Here is a 27,657-nt window from a genome sequence, read left to right on the forward strand (position 1 = left end):
TTTTGGTAGAAGGTTTATAAATGGTTATGACTCAAACCACGTGTAAAATCTACTTACAGTTCGCTCTGTGGTCGCTAAGCAAATGTTTACCCCTCCTAATATGGCGGCGATCGTCACTAGGTTCACCCTTTGATGTGGGACATTAGGGCAAAGCTATATATTGTATTCTGTTCTTCTCTATTTTGTTCTACTCTACCTGCTCTAATATGTTCTATTATTTTCTATGCTATTCTGTTCTAATTTGTTTTATTTCTGTAAAGCTTTTCCATCCTGTTCTGGAAATTAGAAATCAGGAAATGGTTACCCTTATCCTTTTGGTTCTGCTGAGGTTTTAAATGGAAATAAAACTCCTGACTGTGACATCACTGTGACATCACAGTGACATCACAGATGACATGACCAAAGGTGGACTGGGTGTAGGAATCCTGGCACAGACCAGTTCCTGTGGTTTCGGACCAGTAAAGACCTCTGTCCTGTGATTGGTCAGTTCACCTCTGAGCAGTAAGCAGATCAGCGAATGACTGGATGACCACAGAGATGCATGCTGGGTAAAGCTGAGGTTTTTAGTTAGTTTATATTAGAGTAGGGTCAGGGCCAGCCAATCAGCTGTGCTCTGCTATGAGGCCACGCCCCCTCCAACCCGGTGCCCATAGAGCTCTGTGAGCTTCTGGAACCTCGGACCCCAGGCCTTCAGGAAGGCAAAGTTCTGCTCCGACTCGGATGAGTCCAGAGAGCAGAGGGAGCTGAGCGACTGGGCCGCAGAGCTGCTCCCCTCCAAGGCGTACGTCTGCAAGGTGTCGAGGACTGGAGCTGTGGGGTCCAGGTCCGCCTCCTGGAGCCGCTCTCTGATGAACGCTTGGAGCAGCCTGGTCTTCTGGGTCACGCTCTCTGGCTCGGCGGTACCAGAAGTCAGATTCATCTGGTTCGAGTGTCTCAAGGCGACCATGTCAAAGGCCTTGGTGTCCTCTTCCCCTCCACCTTCATCATCATAACAGACGATGTTCTCCTGGATGTCCTGTTCCTCCTCCATCATCTGAGGCACCCTCCTCCTGGATCTAAGGACAGCAGCTAACAGGGAAACACCTGAGGACAAAGTCCATGTCAAATCTCTGCAGAACCCACAAACACCATCATTCTGCTCAGCGTCATCAGGAACTGGACATGGTTCCACCATTACATCAGATTCAGACCCTGTGATGTCAGGACATACCCAGGAATAGGAGCACGGTGATCAGGATGACGGCGGGAGACCCCACGCCACCACGCCACGGGTCTTCCTCACTGCAGAGATGGTGGTTTCCATGGAGATCACAGTCGCAGACAGTGATGGTTAGGGTGTTGGTGCTGCTGAGAGATGGACTGCCACTATCTGCAATCACCACAGGAAGAAGGTGGACGGGTCGATCCCGCCGCAGGAAGCTGGACCATGACGTGAGAACCGAGGCAGTGTTGTCTAGAAGCAGAAGGACAAGAGCAGTCATCAGGAAGTTCTTGGTCCAAAACCCAGACTGCCTTTATGACCCTGGGATGTGAGGAGTACTTTACCTCTGTTGTCTCTCAAGGTGAAGCTGGAGTTCAAAGCAGTTTCTTGGTTCAGAAAAAAGAGGAAGTGATGTCCATCCTCTGGATCATCTGGATCGACTGCACTCAGAGTCTCAATGACCTGAAGGAGGAGATACCTAGAGTCAGCTGGCTCCTTCAAGACCACCAACCAGGTCCCTAGAAGATCTTTACCTGTCCAGGCTGCACATGCTCACAGACGGAGGTCCAGTACTCGCTAGCAAACCTTGGTGGGTTATCGTTGACGTCCGTCACAGAAATCAGAACCACCGCTGAGCCCACCTGAGACGGGTCCCCTGAGAGCAGACACAGCTTTCAGCTACTTCCTTCCAAACATCAGCAGACCACAGACCAGGTCTGGTACCTACGGATTTCAGAGCCAATCACTGTGATGTTGTGAAGAACTCTGGTTTCTCGGTCCAGATATCTGCTGGTTCTGATGGTACCTGAGCTGCCGTCGATGTCAAAGAAACGGCCGATGTCCGAGTTCTGGTCTATCAGGTACCTGCAGACACTGACGGCTATTAGGAGAAATGTTTTCAGATGAGGTCTCTAAGCCTCTAAGTGCAAATCTGAAACAGCACAAGTTTTACACGGAACCTCCAGAAAACACCAACGGTACCACTGATGACATGCTTCCATGACCAGAGTCTCAGCTCACCTGATTGGACTTTTGGCGCCATCAGGGTCATGAGCTGAAACTGATGCCACTCTGGTTCCCACTGGAACCCCCTCCGAAACCAGCACCTGACTGACAGAGGTGGAGAAGACGGGGGGTTCGTCCTGGTCTGCCACCTCCAGTCTGACCATAGTCACATCGCTGAATGGACCCACCAGCAGGAAGCGAGTGTCAACGTGTCGATTAGAGGCTTCAATCTTCAAAGTGTAGCTGGCTTTGAGTTCAAAGTTCAGGTCCTGTAGGGGGAAGCCAGAACCAGAATCATGCACACCAAAGAAACATTTCCAGGACGTCTCTGAAGTCAAGACTCCAAGACCACTGATAAGCTCCAAACAGGACAGATCATAACCCGAAACAGGACGGACTACAGAGAGCCCGGTACCTTGAGCAGAGTGATCAGTCCTTCCTGAGTGTTGGGATCAGTCTGGATCTGGAAGGTTCCCAGTCCGTCTCCATCCACCATGCGGTAGACCACCTCAGCATTAGGACCCAAGTCCAGATCTACAGCTTTAACCCTCGCCACAACGGACCACACCGAAACCAACTCTGGGACGGTGAACTGATAGCTCCCTGTGGGACCCAAGGCATGTCAAGGATGGACTCAGCAGAAAGTCTGTGGTGGCCTAAAGGTCAGAGGTCGGACTTACTGCGGGGGAAACGAGGCGGATTGTCATTGACGTCTGTCAGTGTCACGGTAACCATGGTGGTTCCTGAGAGACCTCCCATCTGACCCATCATGTCTTTAGCCTGGATGATCAGCTGGTACCGATCCTGTGTCTCACGGTCCATGTCAGGCAAAGCGGTCCGCACAACACCTGGAGGACAGGTGAGAACATGTAGGAGGTCAGGGTGGCTGTGCGCGGCTACCAGAGAACAACTGATGCACATCCATCACATTTTGGAAAGCAAGGCTGAGGCCCACTGGATGACAGTTCATCAGTACCTAACAAAGATGAGCAACTGGTTTAGTAGCGCTACTCTGGTACCAGCAGTCTGTTGGTGGTTCCTAACCGGTGGGTAGATGATAAAGCTGTGGAACCTTGGAGCTCAGATGTTCTGGTTTAGTCATCTGAGAGGTTCTGCAGAGGGATGTTTGGGTCACGGTTCTGATAACTGAGATGAAACCATGTGAGGAGGATAGAAGCAGTAATCTGATTTAATGATGGAGGAGGAGGCAGCACCCTTCATCAGTAAATACAGACAGGAAGAGGAGGACCATGGAGCTCTGATCCAGGATCATCCTACTGATCCAGGATCAGCTCCCACTGAGCTCTACTGGTCACGTGTCAGAGTGGACACCAGATCCATTCACCAGTTCAGCAGCTCTGACTTGTTCTTCTTAACTGAGTATTATTCATTATTACTACCAGCGGTGGTATGGATCCTATGGATCCTATGGATCCATACCAGTGTTCCTATCCATAGCGTTGGTATGCATAGCATCGATAGAGCGTAGGATTGATCGATGGTGGTATTGATCCTAGGATCAATCCTCCCGCCTCTACTGAAAGCTGAATCAACCTCCTTTGAGTAAAAACTTGAATAAACAAAGACAGTTCTCCTTTTTCTTAACTTTGTTTAAATTCCAAACCAAGTTATTGACATTTACTGATGGTGAAAAGCACTTTGATTTTAATAGCTGTAAGCTATTAATAAAACAAGGTAATAAGTTCATTATAATCATCTGACCAACATCTATGAGACTCTTTACTTTAGAGAAATAATGAATTAACTGTAAGCTCTGCTTAAAGTCAATAACCATAATGAAACTGGTAAAACTGCACAAAAACACATGAGAGTTTAACATATTAGCATAGGACCCTTTAGGGGCCCTTAGTTCGGGGCCCCTCTAGCTGGCTGTGTTTCAGAACCAAGGAAGGTTCAAATGAAGGGTGTTAAAAATGAAGCGTCCATCAAAAGGAGATTTTTCCTCCTTCTCTCTCATTCTGGAATGTGGAGACGGATCAGTAAACTGAAACTAGAGCCTCTGTGTCAGATTATATTCTGGGACTGGTTTATTAGGATGATCTCATGGAGGCTCTAAGGGTTGAAAAAAGTGATTTTATTTCACTGCTCCAGATGTGAGCCTAACGGAAAACAAAGTTACTGTTTTCAACACTGGTTATGAAATAGCATGCATTCATGTAAAACCCAACTTTAAGTCAGAACCAAATATATTCCTACCTGTCTTTGGGTCCACATAGAAATGGGGAAGACCTTGCAGGATGCTGTAAACAAGCCGGGCTGAGTTTCCATAAGTGGGGTCATCAGCGTCTGTTGCCACCACTGTCACCACTGAGGTTCCTAAAGACAAACACACCAGTATGGCTGAAACAAAGGGGCACCAAGACCAGTATGGCTGAAACAAAGGGGCACCAAGACCAGTATGGCTGAAACAAAGGGGCACTAAGACCAGTATGGCTGAAACAAAGGGGCACTAAGACCAGTATGGCTGAAACAAAGGGGCACTAAGACCAGTATGGCTGAAACTAAGGGGCACTAAGACCAGTATGGCTGAAACAAAGGGGCACTAAGACCAGTATGGCTGAAACAAAGGGGCACTAAGACCAGTATGGCTGAAACAAAGGGGCACCAAGACCAGTATGGCTGAAACAAAGGGGCACCAAGACCAGTATGGCTGAAACTAAGGGGCACCAAGACCAGTATGGCTGAAACAAAGGGGCACCAAGACCAGTATGGCTGAAACAAAGGGGCACTAAGACCAGTATGGCTGAAACAAAGGGGCACTAAGACCAGTATGGCTGAAACTAAGGGGCACTAAGACCAGTATGGCTGAAACAAAGGGGCACTAAGACCAGTATGGCTGAAACAAAGGGGCACTAAGACCAGTATGGCTGAAACTAAGGGGCACCAAGACCAGTATGGCTGAAACAAAGGGGCACTAAGACCAGTATGGCTGAAACTAAGGGGCACCAAGACCAGTATGGCTGAAACAAAGGGGCACTAAGACCAGTATGGCTGAAACTAAGGGGCACTAAGACCAGTATGGCTGAAACTAAGGGGCACCAAGACAAGTATGGCTGAAACTAAGGGGCACTAAGACCAGTACGGCTGAAACAAAGGGGCACTAAGACCAGTATGGCTGAAACTAAGGGGCACCAAGACCAGTATGGCTGAAACTAAGGGGCACTAAGACCAGTACGGCTGAAACAAAGGGGCACTAAGACCAGTATGGCTGAAACTAAGGGGCACTAAGACCAGTATGGCTGAAACTAAGGGGCACTAAGACCAGTACGGCTGAAACAAAGGGGCACTAAGACCAGTATGGCTGAAACTAAGGGGCACTAAGACCAGTATGGCTGAAACTAAGGGGCACTAAGACCAGTATGGCTGAAACAAAGGGGCACTAAGACCAGTATGGCTGAAACTAAGGGGCACCAAGACAAGTATGGCTGAAACTAAGGGGCACTAAGACCAGTATGGCTGAAACAAAGGGGCACTAAGACCAGTATGGCTGAAACAAAGGGGCACCAAGACCAGTATGGCTGAAACAAAGGGGCACTAAGACCAGTATGGCTGAAACAAAGGGGCACCAAGACCAGTATGGCTGAAACAAAGGGGCACCAAGACCAGTATGGCTGAAACTAAGGGGCACTAAGACCAGTATGGCTGAAACAAAGGGGCACCAAGACCAGTATGGCTGAAACAAAGGGGCACCAAGACCAGTATGGCTGAAACTAAGGGGCACTAAGACCAGTACGGCTGAAACAAAGGGGCACTAAGACCAGTATGGCTGAAACAAAGGGGCACCAAGACCAGTATGGCTGAAACAAAGGGGCACTAAGACCAGTATGGCTGAAACAAAGGGGCACTAAGACCAGTATGGCTGAAACAAAGGGGCACTAAGACCAGTATGGCTGAAACAAAGGGGCACTAAGACCAGTATGGCTGAAACAAAGGGGCATCAAGACCAGTATGGCTGAAACTAAGGGGCACTAAGACCAGTATGGCTGAAACTAAGGGGCACTAAGACCAGTATGGCTGAAACAAAGGGGCACCAAGACCAGTATGGCTGAAACAAAGGGGCACTAAGACCAGTATGGCTGAAACTAAGGGGCACTAAGACCAGTATGGCTGAAACTAAGGGGCACTAAGACCAGTATGGCTGAAACAAAGGGGCACCAAGACCAGTATGGCTGAAACTAAGGGGCACTAAGACCAGTATGGCTGAAACTAAGGGGCACTAAGACCAGTATGGCTGAAACTAAGGGGCACTAAGACCAGTATGGCTGAAACTAAGGGGCACCAAGACCAGTATGGCTGAAACTAAGGGGCACTAAGACCAGTACGGCTGAAACAAAGGGGCACTAAGACCAGTATGGCTGAAACTAAGGGGCACTAAGACCAGTATGGCTGAAACTAAGGGGCACCAAGACCAGTACGGCTGAAACAAAGGGGCACTAAGACCAGTATGGCTGAAACTAAGGGGCACTAAGACCAGTATGGCTGAAACTAAGGGGCACTAAGACCAGTATGGCTGAAACAAAGGGGCACTAAGACCAGTATGGCTGAAACTAAGGGGCACTAAGACCAGTATGGCTGAAACAAAGGGGCACTAAGACCAGTATGGCTGAAACAAAGGGGCACTAAAGACCAGTATGGCTGAAACTAAGGGGCACTAAGACCAGTATGGCTGAAACAAAGGGGCACTAAGACCAGTATGGCTGAAACTAAGGGGCATTAAGACCAGTATGGCTGAAACTAAGGGGCACTTAGACCAGTACGGCTGAAACAAAGGGGCACTAAGACCAGTATGGCTGAAACTAAGGGGCACTAAGACCAGTATGGCTGAAACTAAGGGGCACTAAGACCAGTATGGCTGAAACAAAGGGGCACTAAGACCAGTATGGCTGAAACTAAGGGGCACTAAGACCAGTATGGCTGAAACAAAGGGGCACTAAGACCAGTATGGCTGAAACAAAGGGGCACTAAAGACCAGTATGGCTGAAACTAAGGGGCACTAAGACCAGTATGGCTGAAACAAAGGGGCACCAAGACCAGTATGGCTGAAACTAAGGGGCATTAAGACCAGTATGGCTGAAACTAAGGGGCACTAAGACCAGTATGGCTGAAACTAAGGGGCACTAAGACCAGTATGGCTGAAACTAAGGGGCACCAAGACAAGTATGGCTGAAACTAAGGGGCACTAAGACCAGTACGGCTGAAACAAAGGGGCACTAAGACCAGTATGGCTGAAACTAAGGGGCACTAAGACCAGTATGGCTGAAACTAAGGGGCACTAAGACCAGTACGGCTGAAACAAAGGGGCACTAAGACCAGTATGGCTGAAACTAAGGGGCACTAAGACCAGTATGGCTGAAACTAAGGGGCACTAAGACCAGTATGGCTGAAACAAAGGGGCACTAAGACCAGTATGGCTGAAACTAAGGGGCACTAAGACCAGTATGGCTGAAACAAAGGGGCACTAAGACCAGTATGGCTGAAACAAAGGGGCACTAAAGACCAGTATGGCTGAAACTAAGGGGCACTAAGACCAGTATGGCTGAAACAAAGGGGCACTAAGACCAGTATGGCTGAAACAAAGGGGCACTAAGACCAGTATGGCTGAAACTAAGGGGCACTAAGACCAGTATGGCTGAAACTAAGGGGCACTAAGACAATGCTCAGAGTGAAGCACCTTCTAAAGAACACATCTGTAGATATCTGAAGTCTGGATTCATAGATTACAGGCATGTCTGAAGACATAAAAACCTGGATGACTCTTAACTTTCTGCTTCTGAATGCAGACAAAACAGAAGTTATAGTCTTTGGACCAGAGTCTCTGAAAAAGAAGCTGATTAGTCAGTCACTTCATTTGGATGGGATTAAACTGATTTCAGATAATAAAGTAAAAAATCTTGGTGTTATTTTTGATCAGGACCTGTCATTTAAATCCCAGATCAAAGAGGTTTCTAGAATTTCCTAACAGAGCACTGTGCTCTCTTCATCCTCTGACATGGGAGCTGGCTCGGAGCTCGTCTGCCTGGCTGTGTGTTTCCTGGACGGGGCCGCCTGTGGAGCTGGTTGCCTTTTGTATCTATGCTTCTTTTTCTATGTCTGCTTCTGTCTCCTTGAACCCCAGTGGGCCTCAGCAGATGGCCGCTCACACTGAGCCTGGTTCTGCTGGAGGTTTCTTCCTGTTCAAAGGGAGTTTTTCCTCTCCACTGTCGCTACAAGCATGCTTAGTGTGAGGGATTGCTGAAGAGTCAATGAGTCGATGCAATCAGCTGGTTTTCCTTAGATAGAAAACTTTGAATCAATCTGACTGAATGATCTGGTTGATCTGGAAAGTGACCTGAGATGACATGATGTGAATTGGAGCTATAGAAATAAACTGAATAGAATTGAACTCAACCCAAATGTCTCAGAATTCCTGACCCACCTACAGGAGCCCTCTCAGGAACTCTGGCAGTGTACGGCCCGTTCAGGAACCTGGGAGCGTTGTCGTTGATGTCCTGGACCTTGATGATGAACTGGGACTCTGGCTCCAGCAGCAGGTGGCTGTTCCGGTCTCGGACCTGGGCTCTCAGGGTGTAGTGAGCCTGCTGTTCCCGGTCCAGCCTCTTGATGGCGTGGATGTCTCCCGTTTGCTCATCGATGGTGAAAATGGACATCGCTCCTTCTCCACTTAGGTGGTACATCACCTGACCATCACCTTTATCCATGTCAGAGTGGAGCTGTGAAGACCAAAGCAGTTAAACCAGAAAGGAGACCAGTTAACCAGTGGGGGAAAGACCAAACTGGCCATTAATGCTGAAAGGTTAATGGCCTCTACTTACATAGAGTATTTACAACCAGGAGCCTTGACTAAAGTTTCTCACTCACTGATGGTGGGATGCTACATCGCTGACAGAAGCAGACTTTACCATGCTAACATAACATCCATGCTAACATAACATCCATGCTAACATAACATCCATGCTAACATAACATCCATGCTGACATAACATCCATGCTAACATAACATCCATGCTAACATAACATCCATGCTAACATAACATCCATGCTAACATAACATCCATGCTGACATAACATCCATGCTAACATAACATCCATGCTAACATAACATCCATGCTAACATAACATCCATGCTAACATAACATCCATGCTAACATAACATCCATGCTAACATAACATCCATGCTGACATTGAAGGCGATAGCTTAAGAGCAGCCTTTAATGCTATCTTAGACACTATTGGCTTTGTTCAAAATGTGAATAGTCCCACACATTCTCATCTTCATACTTTGGATCTTGTGCTGACATACGGCATAGAATGTGAAGAAATAACAGTATTTCCTCACAACCCTGTCCTCTCTGACCACTTTCTAATAACCTTCAGGATTACTTTAACAGAGTTCTCCTCCCCCAAAAGAAGGTTACATTTTAGTAGATCTTTATCAGATAGAGCAGTTATACATTTTAAAGAATCTGCTTCACTTTCTCTCTCCTCTGTGTCGCTGAGCAGTGCTGCAGAGTGCTAAAGCTTAGCTTATTCCCCTTCACAGGCTGATGATTTTGTTGATGGGGTTGCTAGTTCTCTGCGTACTGCCTTAGACAACGCAGCTCCTTTAAAAATGAAAACCGTTAAAAATAGAAAGCTTGCTCCTTGGTTTAATGCAGAGCTGCGTACTTTGAAGCAAAATGCTAGGAAACTGGAGAGAAAATATCGCTCCACAGGCCTGCGGGAGTCCTTCCTAGTCTGGAAAAATGGTTTACTGCTGTATAAGAGGACCCTTTGTAAAGCAAGAGCAGCATACTTCTCCTCATTAATAGAGGAGAATAAGAATAATCCTAGATTTCTTTTTAATCCAGAAGAAGCTGATTAGCCAGTCACTTCATTTGGATGGGATTAAACTGATTTCAGATAATAAAGTAAAAAATCTTGGTGTTATTTTTGATCAGGACCTGTCATTTAAATCCCAGATCAAAGAGGTTTCTAGAATTTCCTTCTTTCATCTGAGGGATATTGCAAAAATGAGCAATCTCCTGTCCAGGGGTGATGCTGAGAAACTAGTCCATGCATTTGTTACTTCAAGGCTGGACTATTGTAATTCTTTACTATCAGGAAGTCCACAAACTGTAGTTAAAAGCCTTCAGCTGATCCAAAATGCTGCAGCCAGAGTTCTGATGAAAATGAAAAAGAGAGATCACTATCTCTCCTATCCTGGCTTCTCTTCATTGGCTTCCTGTTAAATCCAGAATAGAATTTAAAATCCTCCTTCTCACATATAAAGCCTTAAATGGCCAAGCTCCATCTGATATCAGAGATCTGATTGTTCCTTATGTTCCTAACAGAGCACTTCGCTCTCAATCTGCAGGTTTACTAGTGGTTCCTAGAATTATTCAAATCCCTCCGTCTGATCACACAGTGGACCTGCAGTGGAACCGGACCTCCTGTAGAACCGGACCTGCAGTGGAACCGGACCGGCAGTGGAACCGGAACGGCAGTGGAACCGGACCTGCAGTGGAACCGGACCGGCAGTGGAACCGGAACGGCAGTGGAACCGGACCTGCAGTGGAACCGGACCTCCTGTAGAACCGGACCTGCAGTGGAACCGGACCGGCAGTGGAACCGGAACGGCAGTGGAACCGGACCTGCAGTGGAACCGGACCGGCAGTGGAACCGGAACGGCAGTGGAACCGGACCTGCAGTGGAACCGGACCTCCTGTAGAACCGGACCTGCAGTGGAACCGGACCGGCAGTGGAACCGGAACGGCAGTGGAACCGGACCTGCAGTGGAACCGGACCGGCAGTGGAACCGGAACGGCAGTGGAACCGGACCTGCAGTGGAACCGGACCTCCTGTAGAACCGGACCTGCAGTGGAACCGGACCGGCAGTGGAACCGGAACGGCAGTGGAACCGGACCTGCAGTGGAACCGGACCGGCAGTGGAACCGGAACGGCAGTGGAACCGGACCTGCAGTGGAACCGGACCGGCAGTGGAACCGGACCTGCAGTGGAACCGGACCTGCAGTGGAACCAGACCTGCAGTGGAACCGGACCTGCAGTGGAACCGGACCTGCAGTGGAACAGGACCTCCTGTGGAACCGGACCTGCAGTGGAACTGGACCGGCAGTGGAACCGGACCTGCAGTGGAACCGGACCTGCTGTAGAACCGGACCTGCAGTGGAACCGGACCTGCAGTGGAACCGGACCTGCAGTGGAACCGGACCTGCTGTAGAACCGGACCTGCAGTGGAACCGGACCTGCTGTAGAACTGGACCTGCTGTGGAACCGGACCTGCTGTGGAACCGGACCGGCAGTGGAACCGGACCTGCTGTGGAACCGGACCTGCAGTGGAACCGGACCTGCTGTAGAACCGGACCTGCAGTGGAACCGGACCTGCAGTGGAACCGGACCTGCTGTAGAACCGGACCTGCTGTGGAACCGGACCTGCTGTGGAACCGGACCTGCAGTGGAACCGGACCTGCTGTGGAACCGGACCTGCAGTGGAACCGGACCTGCTGTAGAACCGGACCTGCAGTGGAACCGGACCTGCAGTGGAACCGGACCGGCAGTGGAACCGGACCTGCAGTGGAACCGGACCGGCTGTGGAACCGGACCTGCAGTGGAACCGGACCTGCAGTGGAACCGGACCTGCTGTAGAACCAGACCTGCAGTGGAACCGGACCTCCTGTTCTAACTTCTTTCCTGGTTTGGGACGGTTCCTCAAACATCCACCTTGATATGTTCCTGGAGATAAAAGCGTAGATCTTCTTACCTTTCCCACATAGAGCGGCTCGTCTCCAGGGTCCTCCTCCAGAACAAAGAACTGGTTCCACACCCAGCTCCTCCTCTTCCTCAGCTGGGAAAGAACTCTTTCTCCTGGTCTCTTTATTCTTGCCGCCTTATGGAGAACCTCAGAGTTCTGCATCATGGCTTTGCAGCCTGGTTCTGTCCATGAGGACAGGACCCAGATGTGGAGGACGCTGAGAAGACAGAGACGCTTCATCTCTGAAGCCATCAGGAACCGTGGATGTCACTCCACCCCCCCCAGCAGTATCCTGCAGAACAGGCAGGAACACCGAGTCAATGGCGCCAGCAGAACCCCACCCACCCCACTCTACTGGTTCTGCTCCAGGTTCCAGTTTAGATCCAACCCAACCCGGCTGGTTCTGCAGAAAGTGGACCTGTTTGTTCACACCCTGGATTGTGTTCACAGCTGGAATTAAATTAATCTGAGCAGAAATCTGCAGCTCATCCCGTTAATCTGCCCCAGTTAACATAGCCCGCCCACTAACACATACATGCTCCTTCTGCTATATATAGTGAGGACCATGAGTTGACTTCCATTGATCTGCAGTGATTTTCAACCCTTTCTGTGTCCTAACACTAAAACTAACCATTACCAATGCATATCTAACCCTAAAACTAACCATTACCAATGCATATCTAACCCTAAAACTAACCATTACCAATGCATATCTAACACTAAAACTAACCATTACCAATGCACATCTAACACTAAAACTAACCATTACCAATGCATATCTAACACTAAAACTAACCATTACCAATGCATATCTAACACTAAAACTAACCATTACCAATGCATATCTAACACTAAAACTAACCATTACCAATGCATATCTAACACTAAAACTAACCATTACCAATGCATATCTAACCCTAAAACTAACCATTACCAATGCATATCTAACCCTAACCATTACCAATGCAAATCTAACCCTAAAACTAACCATTACCAATGCATATCTAACACTAAAACTAACCATTACCAATGCATATCTAACACTAAAACTAACCATTACCAATGCATATCTAACCCTAAAACTAACCATTACCAATGCATATCTAACCCTAACCCTAACCATTACCAATGCATATCTAACCCTAACCCTAACCCTAACCATTACCAATGCAAATCTAACCCTAAAACTAACCATTACCAATGCATATCTAACACTAAAACTAACCATTACCAATGCATATCTAACACTAAAACTAACCATTACCAATGCATATCTAACCCTAAAACTAACCATTACCAATGCAAATCTAACCCTAAGACTAACCATTACCAATGCAAATCTAACCCTAAGACTAACCATTACCAATGCATATCTAACCCTAAGACTAACCATTACCAATGCAAATCTAACCCTAAAACTAACCATTACCAATGCATATCTAACCCTAAGACTAACCATTACCAATGCATATCTAACACTAAAACTAACCATTACCAATGCATATCTAACCCTAAGACTAACCATTACCAATGCATATCTAACCCTAAGACTAACCATTACCAATGCAAATCTAACCCTAAGACTAACCATTACCAATGCATATCTAACCCTAAAACTAACCATTACCAATGCATATCTAACCCTAAAACTAACCATTACCAATGCAAATCTAACACTAAAACTAACCATTACCAATGCATATCTAACCCTAAAACTAACCATTACCAATGCATATCTAACCCTAAAACTAACCATTACCAATGCAAATCTAACACTAAAACTAACCATTACCAATGCATATCTAACCCTAAAACTAACCATTACCAATGCAAATCTAACCCTAAGACTAACCATTACCAATGCATATCTAACCCTAACCCTAACCATTACCAATGCATATCTAACCCTAAAACTAACCATTACCAATGCAAATCTAACACTAAAACTAACCATTACCAATGCATATCTAACCCTAAAACTAACCATTACCAATGCATATCTAACCCTAAGACTAACCATTACCAATGCATATCTAACCCTAACCCTAACCCTAACCATTACCAATGCAAATCTAACCCTAAAACTAACCATTACCAATGCATATCTAACACTAAAACTAACCATTACCAATGCAAATCTAACCCTAAGACTAACCATTACCAATGCATATCTAACACTAAAACTAACCATTACCAATGCATATCTAACCCTAAAACTAACCATTACCAATGCAAATCTAACCCTAAGACTAACCATTACCAATGCAAATCTAACCCTAAGACTAACCATTACCAATGCATATCTAACCCTAAGACTAACCATTACCAATGCAAATCTAACCCTAAAACTAACCATTACCAATGCATATCTAACCCTAAGACTAACCATTACCAATGCATATCTAACACTAAAACTAACCATTACCAATGCATATCTAACCCTAAAGACTAACCATTACCAATGCATATCTAACCCTAAAACTAACCATTACCAATGCAAATCTAACCCTAAAACTAACCATTACCAATGCATATCTAACCCTAAAACTAACCATTACCAATGCATATCTAACCCTAAAACTAACCATTACCAATGCATATCTAACACTAAAACTAACCATTACCAATGCATATCTAACACTAAAACTAACCATTACCAATGCAAATCTAACCCTAAGACTAACCATTACCAATGGATATCTAACACTAAAACTAACCATTACCAATGCATATCTAACCCTAAAACTAACCATTACCAATGCATATCTAACCCTAAAACTAACCATTACCAATGCATATCTAACCCTAAAACTAACCATTACCAATGCAAATCTAACACTAAAAACTAACCATTACCAATGCATATCTAACCCTAAAACTAACCATTACCAATGCATATCTAACCCTAAAACTAACCATTACCAATGCATATCTAACCCCTAACCCTAACCATTACCAATGGATATCTAACCCTAAAACTAACCCTAACCATTACCAATGCAAATCTAACCCTAAAACTAACCATTACCAATGCATATCTAACCCTAAAACTAACCATTACCAATGCATATCTAACACTAAAACTAACCATTACCAATGCATATCTAACCCTAAAACTAACCATTACCAATGCATATCTAACACTAAAACTAACCATTACCAATGCATATCTAACACTAAAACTAACCATTACCAATGCATATCTAACCCTAAAACTAACCATTACCAATGCAAATCTAACACTAAAACTAACCATTACCAATGCATATCTAACACTAAAACTAACCATTACCAATGCATATCTAACCCTAAAACTAACCATTACCAATGCATATCTAACACTAAAACTAACCCTAACCATTACCAATGCAAATCTAACCCTAACCCTAACCATTACCAATGGATATCTAACCCTAAAACTAACCCTAACCATTACCAATGCAAATCTAACCCTAAAACTAACCATTACCAATGCATATCTAACCCTAAAACTAACCATTACCAATGCAAATCTAACACTAAAACTAACCATTACCAATGCATATCTAACACTAAAACTAACCATTACCAATGCATATCTAACCCTAAAACTAACCATTACCAATGCATATCTAACACTAAAACTAACCCTAACCATTACCAATGCAAATCTAACCCTAAAACTAACCATTACCAATGCATATCTAACACTAAAACTAACCATTACCATTACCAATGCAAATCTAACCCTAAAACTAACCATTACCAATGCATATCTAACCCTAAAACTAACCATTACCAATGCATATCTAACACTAAAACTAACCATTACCAATGCAAATCTAACCCTAAGACTAACCATTACCAATGCAAATCTAACCCTAACCATTACCAATGCATATCTAACCCTAAAACTAACCATTACCAATGCATATCTAACCCTAAAACTAACCATTACCAATGCATATCTAACCCTAAAACTAACCATTACCAATGCATATCTAACACTAAAACTAACCATTACCAATGCATATCTAACCCTAAAACTAACCATTACCATTACCAATGCATATCTAACCCTAAGACTAACCATTACCAATGCATATCTAACCCTAACCCTAACCCTAACCATTACCAATGCAAATCTAACCCTAAAACTAACCATTACCAATGCAAATCTAACCCTAAGACTAACCATTACCAATGCAAATCTAACCCTAAGACTAACCATTACCAATGCATATCTAACACTAAAACTAACCATTACCAATGCAAATCTAACCCTAAAACTAACCATTACCAATGCATATCTAACCCTAAGACTAACCATTACCAATGCAAATCTAACCCTAAGACTAACCATTACCAATGCATATCTAACACTAAAACTAACCATTACCAATGCATATCTAACCCTAAAACTAACCATTACCAATGCAAATCTAACCCTAAGACTAACCATTACCAATGCAAATCTAACCCTAAGACTAACCATTACCAATGCATATCTAACCCTAAGACTAACCATTACCAATGCAAATCTAACCCTAAAACTAACCATTACCAATGCATATCTAACCCTAAGACTAACCATTACCAATGCATATCTAACACTAAAACTAACCATTACCAATGCATATCTAACCCTAAGACTAACCATTACCAATGCATATCTAACACTAAAACTAACCATTACCAATGCATATCTAACCCTAAAACTAACCATTACCAATGCAAATCTAACCCTAAGACTAACCATTACCAATGCATATCTAACCCTAAAACTAACCATTACCAATGCATATCTAACCCTAAAACTAACCATTACCAATGCATATCTAACACTAAAACTAACCATTACCAATGCATATCTAACACTAAAACTAACCATTACCAATGCAAATCTAACCCTAAGACTAACCATTACCAATGGATATCTAACACTAAAACTAACCATTACCAATGCATATCTAACCCTAAAACTAACCATTACCAATGCATATCTAACCCTAAAACTAACCATTACCAATGCATATCTAACCCTAAAACTAACCATTACCAATGCAAATCTAACCCTAAAACTAACCATTACCAATGCATATCTAACCCTAAAACTAACCATTACCAATGCATATCTAACCCTAAAACTAACCATTACCAATGCATATCTAACCCTAACCCTAACCATTACCAATGGATATCTAACCCTAAAACTAACCCTAACCATTACCAATGCAAATCTAACCCTAAAACTAACCATTACCAATGCATATCTAACCCTAAAACTAACCATTACCAATGCATATCTAACACTAAAACTAACCATTACCAATGCATATCTAACCCTAAAACTAACCATTACCAATGCATATCTAACACTAAAACTAACCATTACCAATGCATATCTAACACTAAAACTAACCATTACCAATGCATATCTAACCCTAAAACTAACCATTACCAATGCAAATCTAACACTAAAACTAACCATTACCAATGCATATCTAACACTAAAACTAACCATTACCAATGCATATCTAACCCTAAAACTAACCATTACCAATGCATATCTAACACTAAAACTAACCCTAACCATTACCAATGCAAATCTAACCCTAACCCTAACCATTACCAATGGAATATCTAACCCTAAAACTAACCCTAACCATTACCAATGCAAATCTAACCCTAAAACTAACCATTACCAATGCATATCTAACCCTAAAACTAACCATTACCAATGCATATCTAACACTAAAACTAACCATTACCAATGCATATCTAACCCTAAAACTAACCATTACCAATGCAAATCTAACACTAAAACTAACCATTACCAATGCATATCTAACACTAAAACTAACCATTACCAATGCATATCTAACCCTAAAACTAACCATTACCAATGCATATCTAACACTAAAACTAACCCTAACCATTACCAATGCAAATCTAACCCTAACCCTAACCATTACCAATGGATATCTAACCCTAAAACTAACCCTAACCATTACCAATGCAAATCTAACCCTAAAACTAACCATTACCAATGCATATCTAACCCTAAAACTAACCGTTACCAATGCAAATCTAACACTAAAACTAACCATTACCAATGCATATCTAACACTAAAACTAACCATTACCAATGCATATCTAACCCTAAAACTAACCATTACCAATGCATATCTAACACTAAAACTAACCCTAACCATTACCAATGCAAATCTAACCCTAACCCTAACCATTACCAATGGATATCTAACCCTAAAACTAACCCTAACCATTACCAATGCAAATCTAACCCTAAAACTAACCATTACCAATGCATATCTAACCCTAAAACTAACCATTACCAATGCATATCTAACACTAACCATTACCAATGCAAATCTAACCCTAAAACTAACCATTACCAATGCATATCTAACCCTAACCATTACCAATGCATATCTAACCCTAAAACTAACCATTACCAATGCATATCTAACCCTAAAACTAACCATTACCAATGCATATCTAACCCTAAAACTAACCATTACCAATGCATATCTAACACTAAAACTAACCATTACCAATGCATATCTAACCCTAAAACTAACCATTACCAATGCATATCTAACCCTAAAACTAACCATTACCAATGCAAATCTAACCCTAACCATTACCAATGGATATCTAACCATCAGCTAAGGTCGTGAGGACCAACAACATGTCCTCACTTTGCAACAACTTTTCCTCAGGCACACACACACACACAGCTCTCTGGCCTTTAGAGGGAATTAACATTCATCTCGATGGTCTGGTGGTCTGGACCAGAACCAGAACCTGACCCAGAACCAGAACTAGAACCAGAACCAGAACCAGACCTATAAATAATACAGCTGCCCATATAGCGGACCTCCGACCCATTTCACAGTACCAGTTGCTCTTCTTGTTCTGGATGTTCCTGGTTCTCCTCCGGTTCTTCTCTGTTTTCTTCAAAGGAAGCTCCTTTCTGTCGGGTTATTTCTGTCCGTGTTCTGATCCAGATCCTGTTGGACCAGAACCTGTTCAGAACTTGGACATTGGTCTAGATTTAAGCGGGAAGGTTGGTTGGTGACGTGCTCCTCTGGGAAGGTGCTGCATCACCATGTTCTAAGAGAAGGCCGGTAGAACTTGTTCTAGCAGATCAGTGTGTGTGTTCCTGGCAGACCTCCACCAGGGGGCAGCAGCGTCAGCTGAGAACCAGAAGGAGCATCTGGATGAAGTGGAGCAGAAAGACAGCAGGAGGTGCTGCTGCAGCTCCTCTCCGGGTTCCTGTCTAATCAAGTGATGAAGGAACAGCTGAGTCCAGCCTGCAGCTCCGTCCATCTCAGGGGAACCAACATGGAAATTCTATTCATTCTCTTTCTATGCTCCAATTCCCATCATGTCATCTCAGGTCTCTTTCTAGATCCAGATCAATCCGATCATCCAGTCATGGATGAGCATCTAGAGACAGCAGATATTGACTCTTCAGTAACGCTCACACTGCGCATGCATGCAGTGACAGTGGGGAGGAACAGAACCAGGCTCTGACCCAATATGATGCATATTTTAAGGAAAGGATAAAAGGCATCACAGATATTGGAGAACTTAATCCAGATACACTCTCTCAGGCATTCCTCTTTACTTTCTATTAATCATATATCTATGTCATCAACATCCAGGGTAATTTGTGTTGCAGTGGCAATCTAGAACCATTAATGAGAGCTATTTAATCAAAAACTACCTAATCTGTTCCTTTCCCTCATTCCCCGGTCTGCTGAGCATCTCGCTGACCTCTGATCCTCTCTCTGCCGATGGAGGTGGGTCCATGGGGGGGGCGCAGGGTTAGGACCAGCCCTGTCATCACAGGTGATAAACAGGAGTAGATCTAGTGACATAGACTGAAGGGAAAGAGAGCTGAGAGTCGGTTCTAAAGGAACATTAAACCTGGAAAAGCAGGTTTAATATGGAAGTTATCAGAATAATAGAGCTGGAAACTAGATGCTTCAGTTTAATAAAGGCCAGTAATTAATCCAGGCTCACCCTGGACAGAGAGGGGGGGTCCACCCTGGACAGAGAGGGGGGGTCCACCCTGGACAGAGAGGGGGGGTCCACCCTGGACAGAGAGGAGGGGTCCACCCTGGACAGAGAAGAGGGGGTCCACCCTGGACAGAGAGGGGGGGTCCACCCTGGACAGAGAGGGAGGGTCCACCCTGGACAGAGAGGAGGGGTCCATCCTGGACAGAGAAGAGGGGGTCCACCCTGGACAGAGAGGGGGTGGTCCACCCTGGACAGAGAGGGGGGGGTCCACCCTAGACAGAGAGGAGGGGTCCACCCTGGACAGAGATGAGGGGTCCACCCTGGACATAGAGGAGGGGGTCCACCCTGGACAAAGAGGAGGGGTCCACCCTGGACAGAGAGGGGGGGTCCACCCTGGACAGAGAGGGGGGGGTCCACCCTGGACATAGAGGAGGGGGTCCACCCTGGACAAAGAGGAGGGGTCCACCCTGGACAGAGAGGGGGGGTCCACCCTGGACAGAGAGGAGGGGTCCACCCTGGACAGAGAGGGGGGGTCCACCCTGGACAGAGAGGAGGGGTCCACCCTGGACAGAGAAGAGGGGGTCCACCCTGGACAGAGAGGGGGGGTCCACCCTGGACAGAGAGGGAGGGTCCACCCTGGACAGAGAGGGGGGGGTCCACCCTGGACAGAGAGGAGGGGTACACCCTGGACAGAGAGGGGGGGTCCACCCTGGACAGAGAGGGAGGGGTCCACCCTGGACAGAGAGGAGGGGGTCCATCCTGGACAGAGAAGAGGGGGTCCACCCTGGACAGAGAGGGGGGGTCCACCCTGGACAGAGAGGAGGGGTCCACCCTAGACAGAGAGGAGGGGTCCACCCTGGACAGAGATGAGGGGTCCACCCTGGACATAGAGGGGGGGTCCACCTTGGACAGAGAGGGAGGGTCCACCCTGGACAGAGAGGAGGGGTCCATCCTGGACAGAGAAGAGGGGGTCCACCCTGGACAGAGAGGGGGGGTCCACCCTGGACAGAGAGGAGGGGTCCACCCTAGACAGAGAGGAGGGGTCCACCCTGGACAGAGATGAGGGGTCCACCCTGGACATAGAGGGGGGGTCCACCCTGGACAGAGAGGAGGGGTCCACCCTGGACAGAGAGGGAGGGTCCACCCTGGACAGAGAGGGGGGGGTCCACCCTGGACAGAGAGGAGGGGTCCACCCTGGACAGAGAGGGGGGGTCCACCCTGGACAGAGAGGGAGGGTCCACCCTGGACAGAGAGGAGGGGTCCATCCTGGACAGAGAAGAGGGGGTCCACCCTGGACAGAGAGGGGGGGTCCACCCTGGACAGAGAGGAGGGGGTCCACCCTGGACATAGAGGAGGGGTCCACCCTGGACAGAGATGAGGGGTCCACCCTGGACAGAGAGGAGGGGTCCACCCTGGACAGAGATGAGGGGTCCACCCTGGACAGAGAGGAGGGGTCCACCCTGGACATAGAGGAGGGGTCCACCCTGGACAGAGAGGAGGGGTCCACCCTGGACAGAGATGAGGGGTCCACCCTGGACATAGAGGGGGGGTCCACCCTGGACAGAGAGGAGGGGTCCACCCTGGGCAGAGAGGAGGGGGTCCACCCTGGACAAAGAGGAGGGGTCCACCCTGGACAGAGAGGGGGGGGTCCACCCTGGACAGAGAGGAGGGGTCCACCCTGGACAGAGAGGGGGGGGTCCACCCTGGACAGAGAGGAGGGGTCCACCCTGGACAGAGAGGAGGGGGTCCACCCTGGACAGAGAGGGGGGGTCCACCCTGGACAGAGAAGAGGGGGTCCACCCTGGACAGAGAGAAGGGGTCCACCCTGGACATAGAGGAGGGGTCCACCCTGGACAGAGAAGAGGGGGTCCACCCTGGACAGAGAGAAGGGGTCCACCCTGGACATAGAGGAGGGGTCCACCCTGGACATAGAGGGGGGGGTCCACCCTGAACATAGAGGGGGGTTCCACCCTGGACAGAGAGGTGGGGGTCCACCCTGGACATAGAGGAGGGGTCCACCCTGGACATAGAGGAGGGGTCCACCCTGAACATAGAGGGGGGATCCACCCTGGACAGAGAGGAGGGGTCCACCCTGGGCAGAGAGGAGGGGTCCACCCTGGACAGAGAGGAGGGGTCCACCCTGGACATAGAGGAGGGGTCCACCCTGAACATAGAGGGGGGATCCACCCTGGACAGAGAGGTGGGGGTCCACCCTGGACATAGAGGAGGGGTCCACCCTGGACATAGAGGAGGGGTCCACCCTGAACATAGAGGGGGGGTCCACCCTGGGCAGAGAGGAGGGGTCCACCCTGGACAGAGAAGAGGGGGTCCACCCTGGACAGAGAGAAGGGGTCCACCCTGGACATAGAGGAGGGGTCCACCCTGGACATAGAGGAGGGGTCCACCCTGAACATAGAGGGGGGATCCACCCTGGACAGAGAGGTGGGGGTCCACCCTGGACATAGAGGGGGGGTCCACCCTGGACAAAGAGGGGGGGTCCACCTTGGACAGAGAGGTGGGGGTCCACCCTGGACATAGAGGGGGGGTCCACCCTGAACATAGAGGGGGGATCCACCCTGGACAGAGAGGGGGGTTCCACCCTGGACAGGTCTCCAGTACATCAGGGACAAACAGCCATTCACACTCACACCTTAGGAGAATGTAGACAAGCCAGTTAACCTAACAGTCATGTTTTTGGACTGTCTCTTCCCTGCAGTTACCATGGCAACCAGCAGAGATGGTATTCAGCTACACAGTCCAGCTAAATAAAAACATTTCTTTGCAAAGAAAGGGAACAAGATGGCGGACGTCCTGCTTGTCTCACTAACATTAACCCTGCAGGACGGCTGTGAAGGTCCATTCACACCTTTAATCCAACCATGGTTCATTTATCAACAGTTCCTTCCTGCAGCGCTGAACGCTGCTTTCAGCCTAAAGCTATTTTAACGCTTTATTAAAAATCCTGCTGCTTTTTCTAAGAACATATGTGAAAATCTTTTTCCTTGTTTTGTGGGTAAAATGTTATGAAACTCCTTTTGGGAAAAATCCAGGAGTAAAGATTTACTAAATGAATGAATGCCCCCCCCCCCCTTTAATGAAAGTAATGATCTCATATTAAATGGATCCATTTCTCAGGCTGTATTTGGGTCATTCTTTTGGAAATGAGCCCCTAGATGTTAACCTTTTTCCTCTGTTCTGCTGTTGGGAATGTTGTTGGGAAAACTGAGGAATAACCCTGTTAATAACAGGACATCTAATCAAGCAGGAGAGCGTCCTTCATTCAGAAACACTGGACTATCCGATCAGTTAGGGTCATCGGATCATGTCTTGAAGATTTTGCTCCAGCAAAGTTCAGCAGTTCATCCGAGGCCAAAGATCTAGATCAGATAGAGTCTCTTCACTCTGGTCCTCAGGCCCACCATCCTCCATGTTTAAGGTGCTTCCTGCCCCCACACACCTGAACTGATTGAACAGGTGATCAACAGGATCTGATGGACCAAACTGCAGGAGATGGACATGAGAGGGACAGGGACAGTAGTGGAGGACGGTCCAGAAGACATGGAGCCACCAGGTGTTTCTGGTGTCACACTGGAAACATCTCATGATTGGTCTGTTGAAGCACCGACCCTTGAAATAAAATACTTTATTTCAATCAGATTCTGAATATTATTGCCTGGATACTGGTGTGTGCAGAGCGCTGGTCTATACCTCCCATCAGCAAAGGATTGTGGGAAACTGCAGAGCTGCTAGCGTCAGAGAGCAGGTGCTTCCTATGCTAAAGGAGCGATGTCCAGTTATGCTCCCAGAGCCAAAACCAGGTGGCCTGGATGCTGACATTGATCATCGTCTCCTTAAGGAGCTCCAGCAAGACCGAAACAATCCAGTTTATTTATATACAGGTGCTGGTCATAAAATTAGAATATCATGAAAAAGTAGATTGATTTCAGTAATTCCATTTAAAAAGTGAAACTTGTATATTATATTCATACATTACATACAAACTCATATATTTCAGATGTTTATTTTGTTTAATTTTGATGATTACAAATGACAACAAATGAAAATCTCAAATTCATCATATCAGAAAATTAGAATATTACTGAAGACCAATAAAAACAAAGGATTTATAGAAATGTTGGCCAACTGAAAAGTATGAACATGAAAAGTATGAGCATGTACAGCACTCAGTATTTAGTTGGGCCTCCTTTGGCCTGTATTACTGCAGCAATGCGGCGTGGCATGGAGTCGATCAGTCTGTGGCACTGCTCAGGTGTTATGATAGCCCAGGTTGCTCTAATAGTGGCTTTTAGCTCTTCTGAATTGTTGGGTCTGGTGTATTGCATCTTCTTCTTCACAATACCCCATAGATTTTCTATGGGGTTAAGGTCAGGAGAGTTTGCTGGCCAATTAAGAACAGGGATACCATGGTCCTTCAACCAGGTACTGGTAGCTTTGGCACTGTGTGCAGGTGCCAAGTCCTGTTGGAAAATGAAATCTGCATCTCCAAAAAGTTGGTCAGCTGCAGGAAGCATGAAGTGCTCTAAAACTTCCTGGTATGTGGCTGCGTTGACCCTGGACCTCAGAAAACACAATGGACCAACACCAGCAGATGACATGGCACCCCAAACCATCACTGACTGTGGAAACTTTACACTGGACTTCAAGCAACGTGGATGAAGTGCCTCTCTTCTTTTCCTCCAGACTCTGGGACCTTGATTTCCAAAGGAAATGCAAAATTTACTTTCATCAGAGAACATGACTTTGGACCACTCACCAGCAGTCCAGTCCTGTTTCTCTTTAGCCCAGGCAAGACGCTTCTGACGCTGTCTGTGGTTCAAGAGTGGCTTGACACAAGGAATGCGACAGCAGAAACCCATGTCTTTCATACGTCTGTGTGTGGTGGTTCTTGAAGCACTCACTCCAGCTGCAGTCCACTCTTTGTGAATCTCCCCCACATTTTTGAATGGGTTTTGTTTCACAATCCTCTCCAGGGTGCGGTTATCTCTCTTGCTTGTACACTTTTTTCGACCACATCTTTTCCTTCCCTTCGCCTCTCTATTAATGTGCTTGGACACTGAGCTCTGTGAACAGCCAGCCTCTTTAGCGATGACCTTTTGTGTCTTGCCCTCCTTGTGCAAGGTGTCGATGGTCGTCTTTTGGACAACTGTCAAGTCAGCAGTCTTCCCCATGATTGTGTAGCCTATAGAACTAGACTGAAAGACCATTTAAAGGCTTTTGCAGGTGGTTTGAGTTAATTAGCTGATTAGAGTGTGGCACCAGGGGCCATCAATTTTGAACCTTCTCACAATATTCTAATTTTCTGATATGATGAATTTGAGATTTTCATTTGTTGTCATTTGTAATCATCAAAATTAAACAAAATAAACATCTGAAATATATGAGTTTGTATGTAATGTATGAATATAATATACAAGTTTCACTTTTTAAATGGAATTACTGAAATCAATCTACTTTTTCATGATATTCTAATTTTATGACCAGCACCTGTATATTTATATAGTACCAATTCACACCATGGGTCACTTCAAGAACTACGACTAGCAACCCCATCAAAGAAACCATCAACCTGTGAAGGGGAATAAGCTATGCTTAGCTTATGCACTGCTCAGCGACACAGAGGAGAGAGAAAGTGAAGCAGATTCTTTAAAATGTATAACTGCTCTATCTGATAAAGATCTGGAACCTTCTTTTGGGGGAGGAGAACTCTGTTAAAGTAATCCTGAAGGTTATTAGAAAGTGGTCAGAGAGGACAGGGTTGTGAGGAAATCCTGTTATTTCTTCACATTCTATGCCGTATGTCAGCACAAGATCCAAAGTATGAAGATGAGAATGTGTGGGACTATTCACATTTTGAACAAAGCCAATAGTGTCTAAGATAGCATTAAAGGCTGCTCTTAAGCTATCGCCTTCAATGTCAGCATGGATGTTATGTTAGCATGGATGTTAAAATCTCCCACTATGATGACCCTCAGATAATCTGACTGGAACTCTCATCAAAGAAGGAGATCAGTAACTGCTGCTCCATCATTCTGACGGAGTCATGGCTGCATCCAGTAATACCGGACAATAATGCTATACCGCGCTGATAGGAACAAAGAACTAAGCGGTAAGACTCGGGGGGGGGGGGGGGGGGGGCTCTGTGTTTACATCAACAGCTGGTGTATAAATGCTGGATCAGTCTCCAGCTTCTGCTCTGCAGACATTGAGTTTCTGACTGTTAACTGAAGGCCGTTCTATCTGCCCAGAGAGGTCAGAGTGGTTAGCATCACTGCTGTTTATGTGCCCCCCCCCCAGCACTAACGCTAAAGAGGCCATGAAGGCTCTATACCAGCTATCTCTGAGCTCCAATCTGCACACAGAGGGTGTTTCCATCATTGCTGGGGAGTTTAACCAGGCTACCAGACTGTTCTCCATCATTTCTACCAACATGTGGACTTTGCAACTCGGGGTGAAAACACTTTAGACCTGGTTTACTCTGACATCAAAGATGCATTCAGAGCAGCCCCCCACCCCCATCTCAGTTCATCAGATCCCCTCTCTGTCATGCTTATCGCTGCATATAAGCCCCACTGACTTCCTAAATGAACTGAACTACTTCTTTGGAAGGTTTGAGGCACTAAACAGCGTCCAGCAGTGAAAGCTGTTCCCCAGCAGGGGGAGGAGCCACTGAACCTGGACGTAGCTGAAGGGAGGAAAACTCTGAGGCTGCAGCGCCTCAGACTGGAAGAAGGTGAGAACAGCAGAGAGGATCATGGGGGCTCCTCTTCCCTCCATTAAAGACATTTCATCCCAGCGCTGCATGTCCCGTGACATCATCAATGACCCCTCACCCCCCCACCATGGACTGTTCTCCCTGCTGCCCTCTGGGAAGAGGCTTCCCAGCATTCAATGCAACAGGGCGTTACAGTAGAGAACCTGCAGAGAGGTCTGTTAAACTGGTCTGCACCCTGGGGGGTCAGGATTATGGAGGACTAATAAATGTGGCCAGATTCCTAGAAAGAAGTAACCTAACAACAGCCAGATGCATGTCTGGCTCCGCCCAGCTCCACTCACATACATCTGGGAACCCGCTCATTGAAAGTGATTTCCCCAACCGAATGTATGGTCTGACCAATCAGGACGCAGGGTGGGTGTGTCCTGCATGTGACGTAGTGGAGAATCGAGTTCTGAAAGCCGTTCGTCTATACTTTTGGTTTGGCTTCTTTTTTTAAAATAAGTCTGCTGTGCACAATGTTGCCTTTTATCCGCACATTTTCATGGCACAAACGACATTGATCATTTACCGACATTGCACTGATTGCACTGTTGCTATATCCAAGATGTCGGCTGTTTTGTTTTTTTCCTGCGTAGCTCTCACAGCGTCACGGGTTAGCTTCGGTGTGAGTGGTTGAAATAGCACATCGATAAAGATGACAGACAAGTGGCTCATCCAATCATATGCTAGGAGTTTTGATAAGGCCCAGCCTTCAGTAAAGGCAATTCCTATGGCGGGTTCCCAGATGTATGTGAGCGGAGCTAGGCGGAGCGAGACATGCATCTGGCTGTTGTCAGGTTAAGAAAGAAGAGCTGCACCATCCAGAGTGGGATGGATGCCATCTCTCCGAATCAGACCAGGCTTTCCCCAAAAGGATTG

At 46.3% G+C, this 27,657-nt stretch overlaps 1 protein-coding gene across 3 annotated transcripts; it reads right to left on the reverse strand.

The window, feature by feature from the left end:
- Positions 1-370: 370 nt before the first annotated feature.
- Positions 371-19,954, reverse strand: LOC119782590 (cadherin-7-like). 3 transcript variants are annotated; one of them, XM_038283597.1, is made up of 12 exons: positions 18,877-19,954; positions 11,985-12,267; positions 8,643-8,937; positions 4,424-4,543; positions 2,887-3,054; positions 2,622-2,809; positions 2,222-2,475; positions 1,929-2,065; positions 1,735-1,856; positions 1,546-1,663; positions 1,211-1,453; positions 371-1,083 (listed from the first exon to the last, which is right to left on the reverse strand). In XM_038283597.1, exons 2-12 carry the CDS (start codon positions 12,225-12,227, stop codon positions 617-619), a joined length of 2,355 nt encoding a protein of 784 aa, XP_038139525.1. In that variant the 5' UTR covers positions 12,228-12,267; positions 18,877-19,954; the 3' UTR covers positions 371-616. The 3 variants fall into 3 exon arrangements, with proteins under 3 accessions (XP_038139525.1, XP_038139524.1, XP_038139526.1); XM_038283596.1 differs by lacking the exon at positions 18,877-19,954 and having other exon boundaries at positions 11,985-12,621; XM_038283598.1 differs by lacking the exons at positions 11,985-12,267; positions 18,877-19,954 and adding an exon at positions 9,040-9,163.
- Positions 19,955-27,657: the final 7,703 nt, after the last annotated feature.

This window comes from Cyprinodon tularosa, unplaced genomic scaffold (assembly GCF_016077235.1).
Source record: "Cyprinodon tularosa strain WSP-4 unplaced genomic scaffold, ASM1607723v1 ctg1958, whole genome shotgun sequence".
Taxonomy (NCBI): Eukaryota; Metazoa; Chordata; class Actinopteri; order Cyprinodontiformes; family Cyprinodontidae; genus Cyprinodon; species Cyprinodon tularosa.

Excerpts from the sequence above, each read along its gene's own strand:
- LOC119782590 (XM_038283597.1), bottom strand. The coding sequence starts at position 12,227 with ATGGCTTCAGAGATGAAGCGTCTCTGTCTTCTCAGCGTCCTCCACATC. Across the intron at positions 3,055-4,423 it reads CTATGTGGACCCAAAGACAG|GTGTTGTGCGGACCGCTTTG; the intron begins GTAGGAATATAT and ends CCTGTCCTCCAG. Across the intron at positions 2,066-2,221 it reads GGCGCCAAAAGTCCAATCAG|GTACCTGATAGACCAGAACT; the intron begins GTGAGCTGAGAC and ends CAGTGTCTGCAG.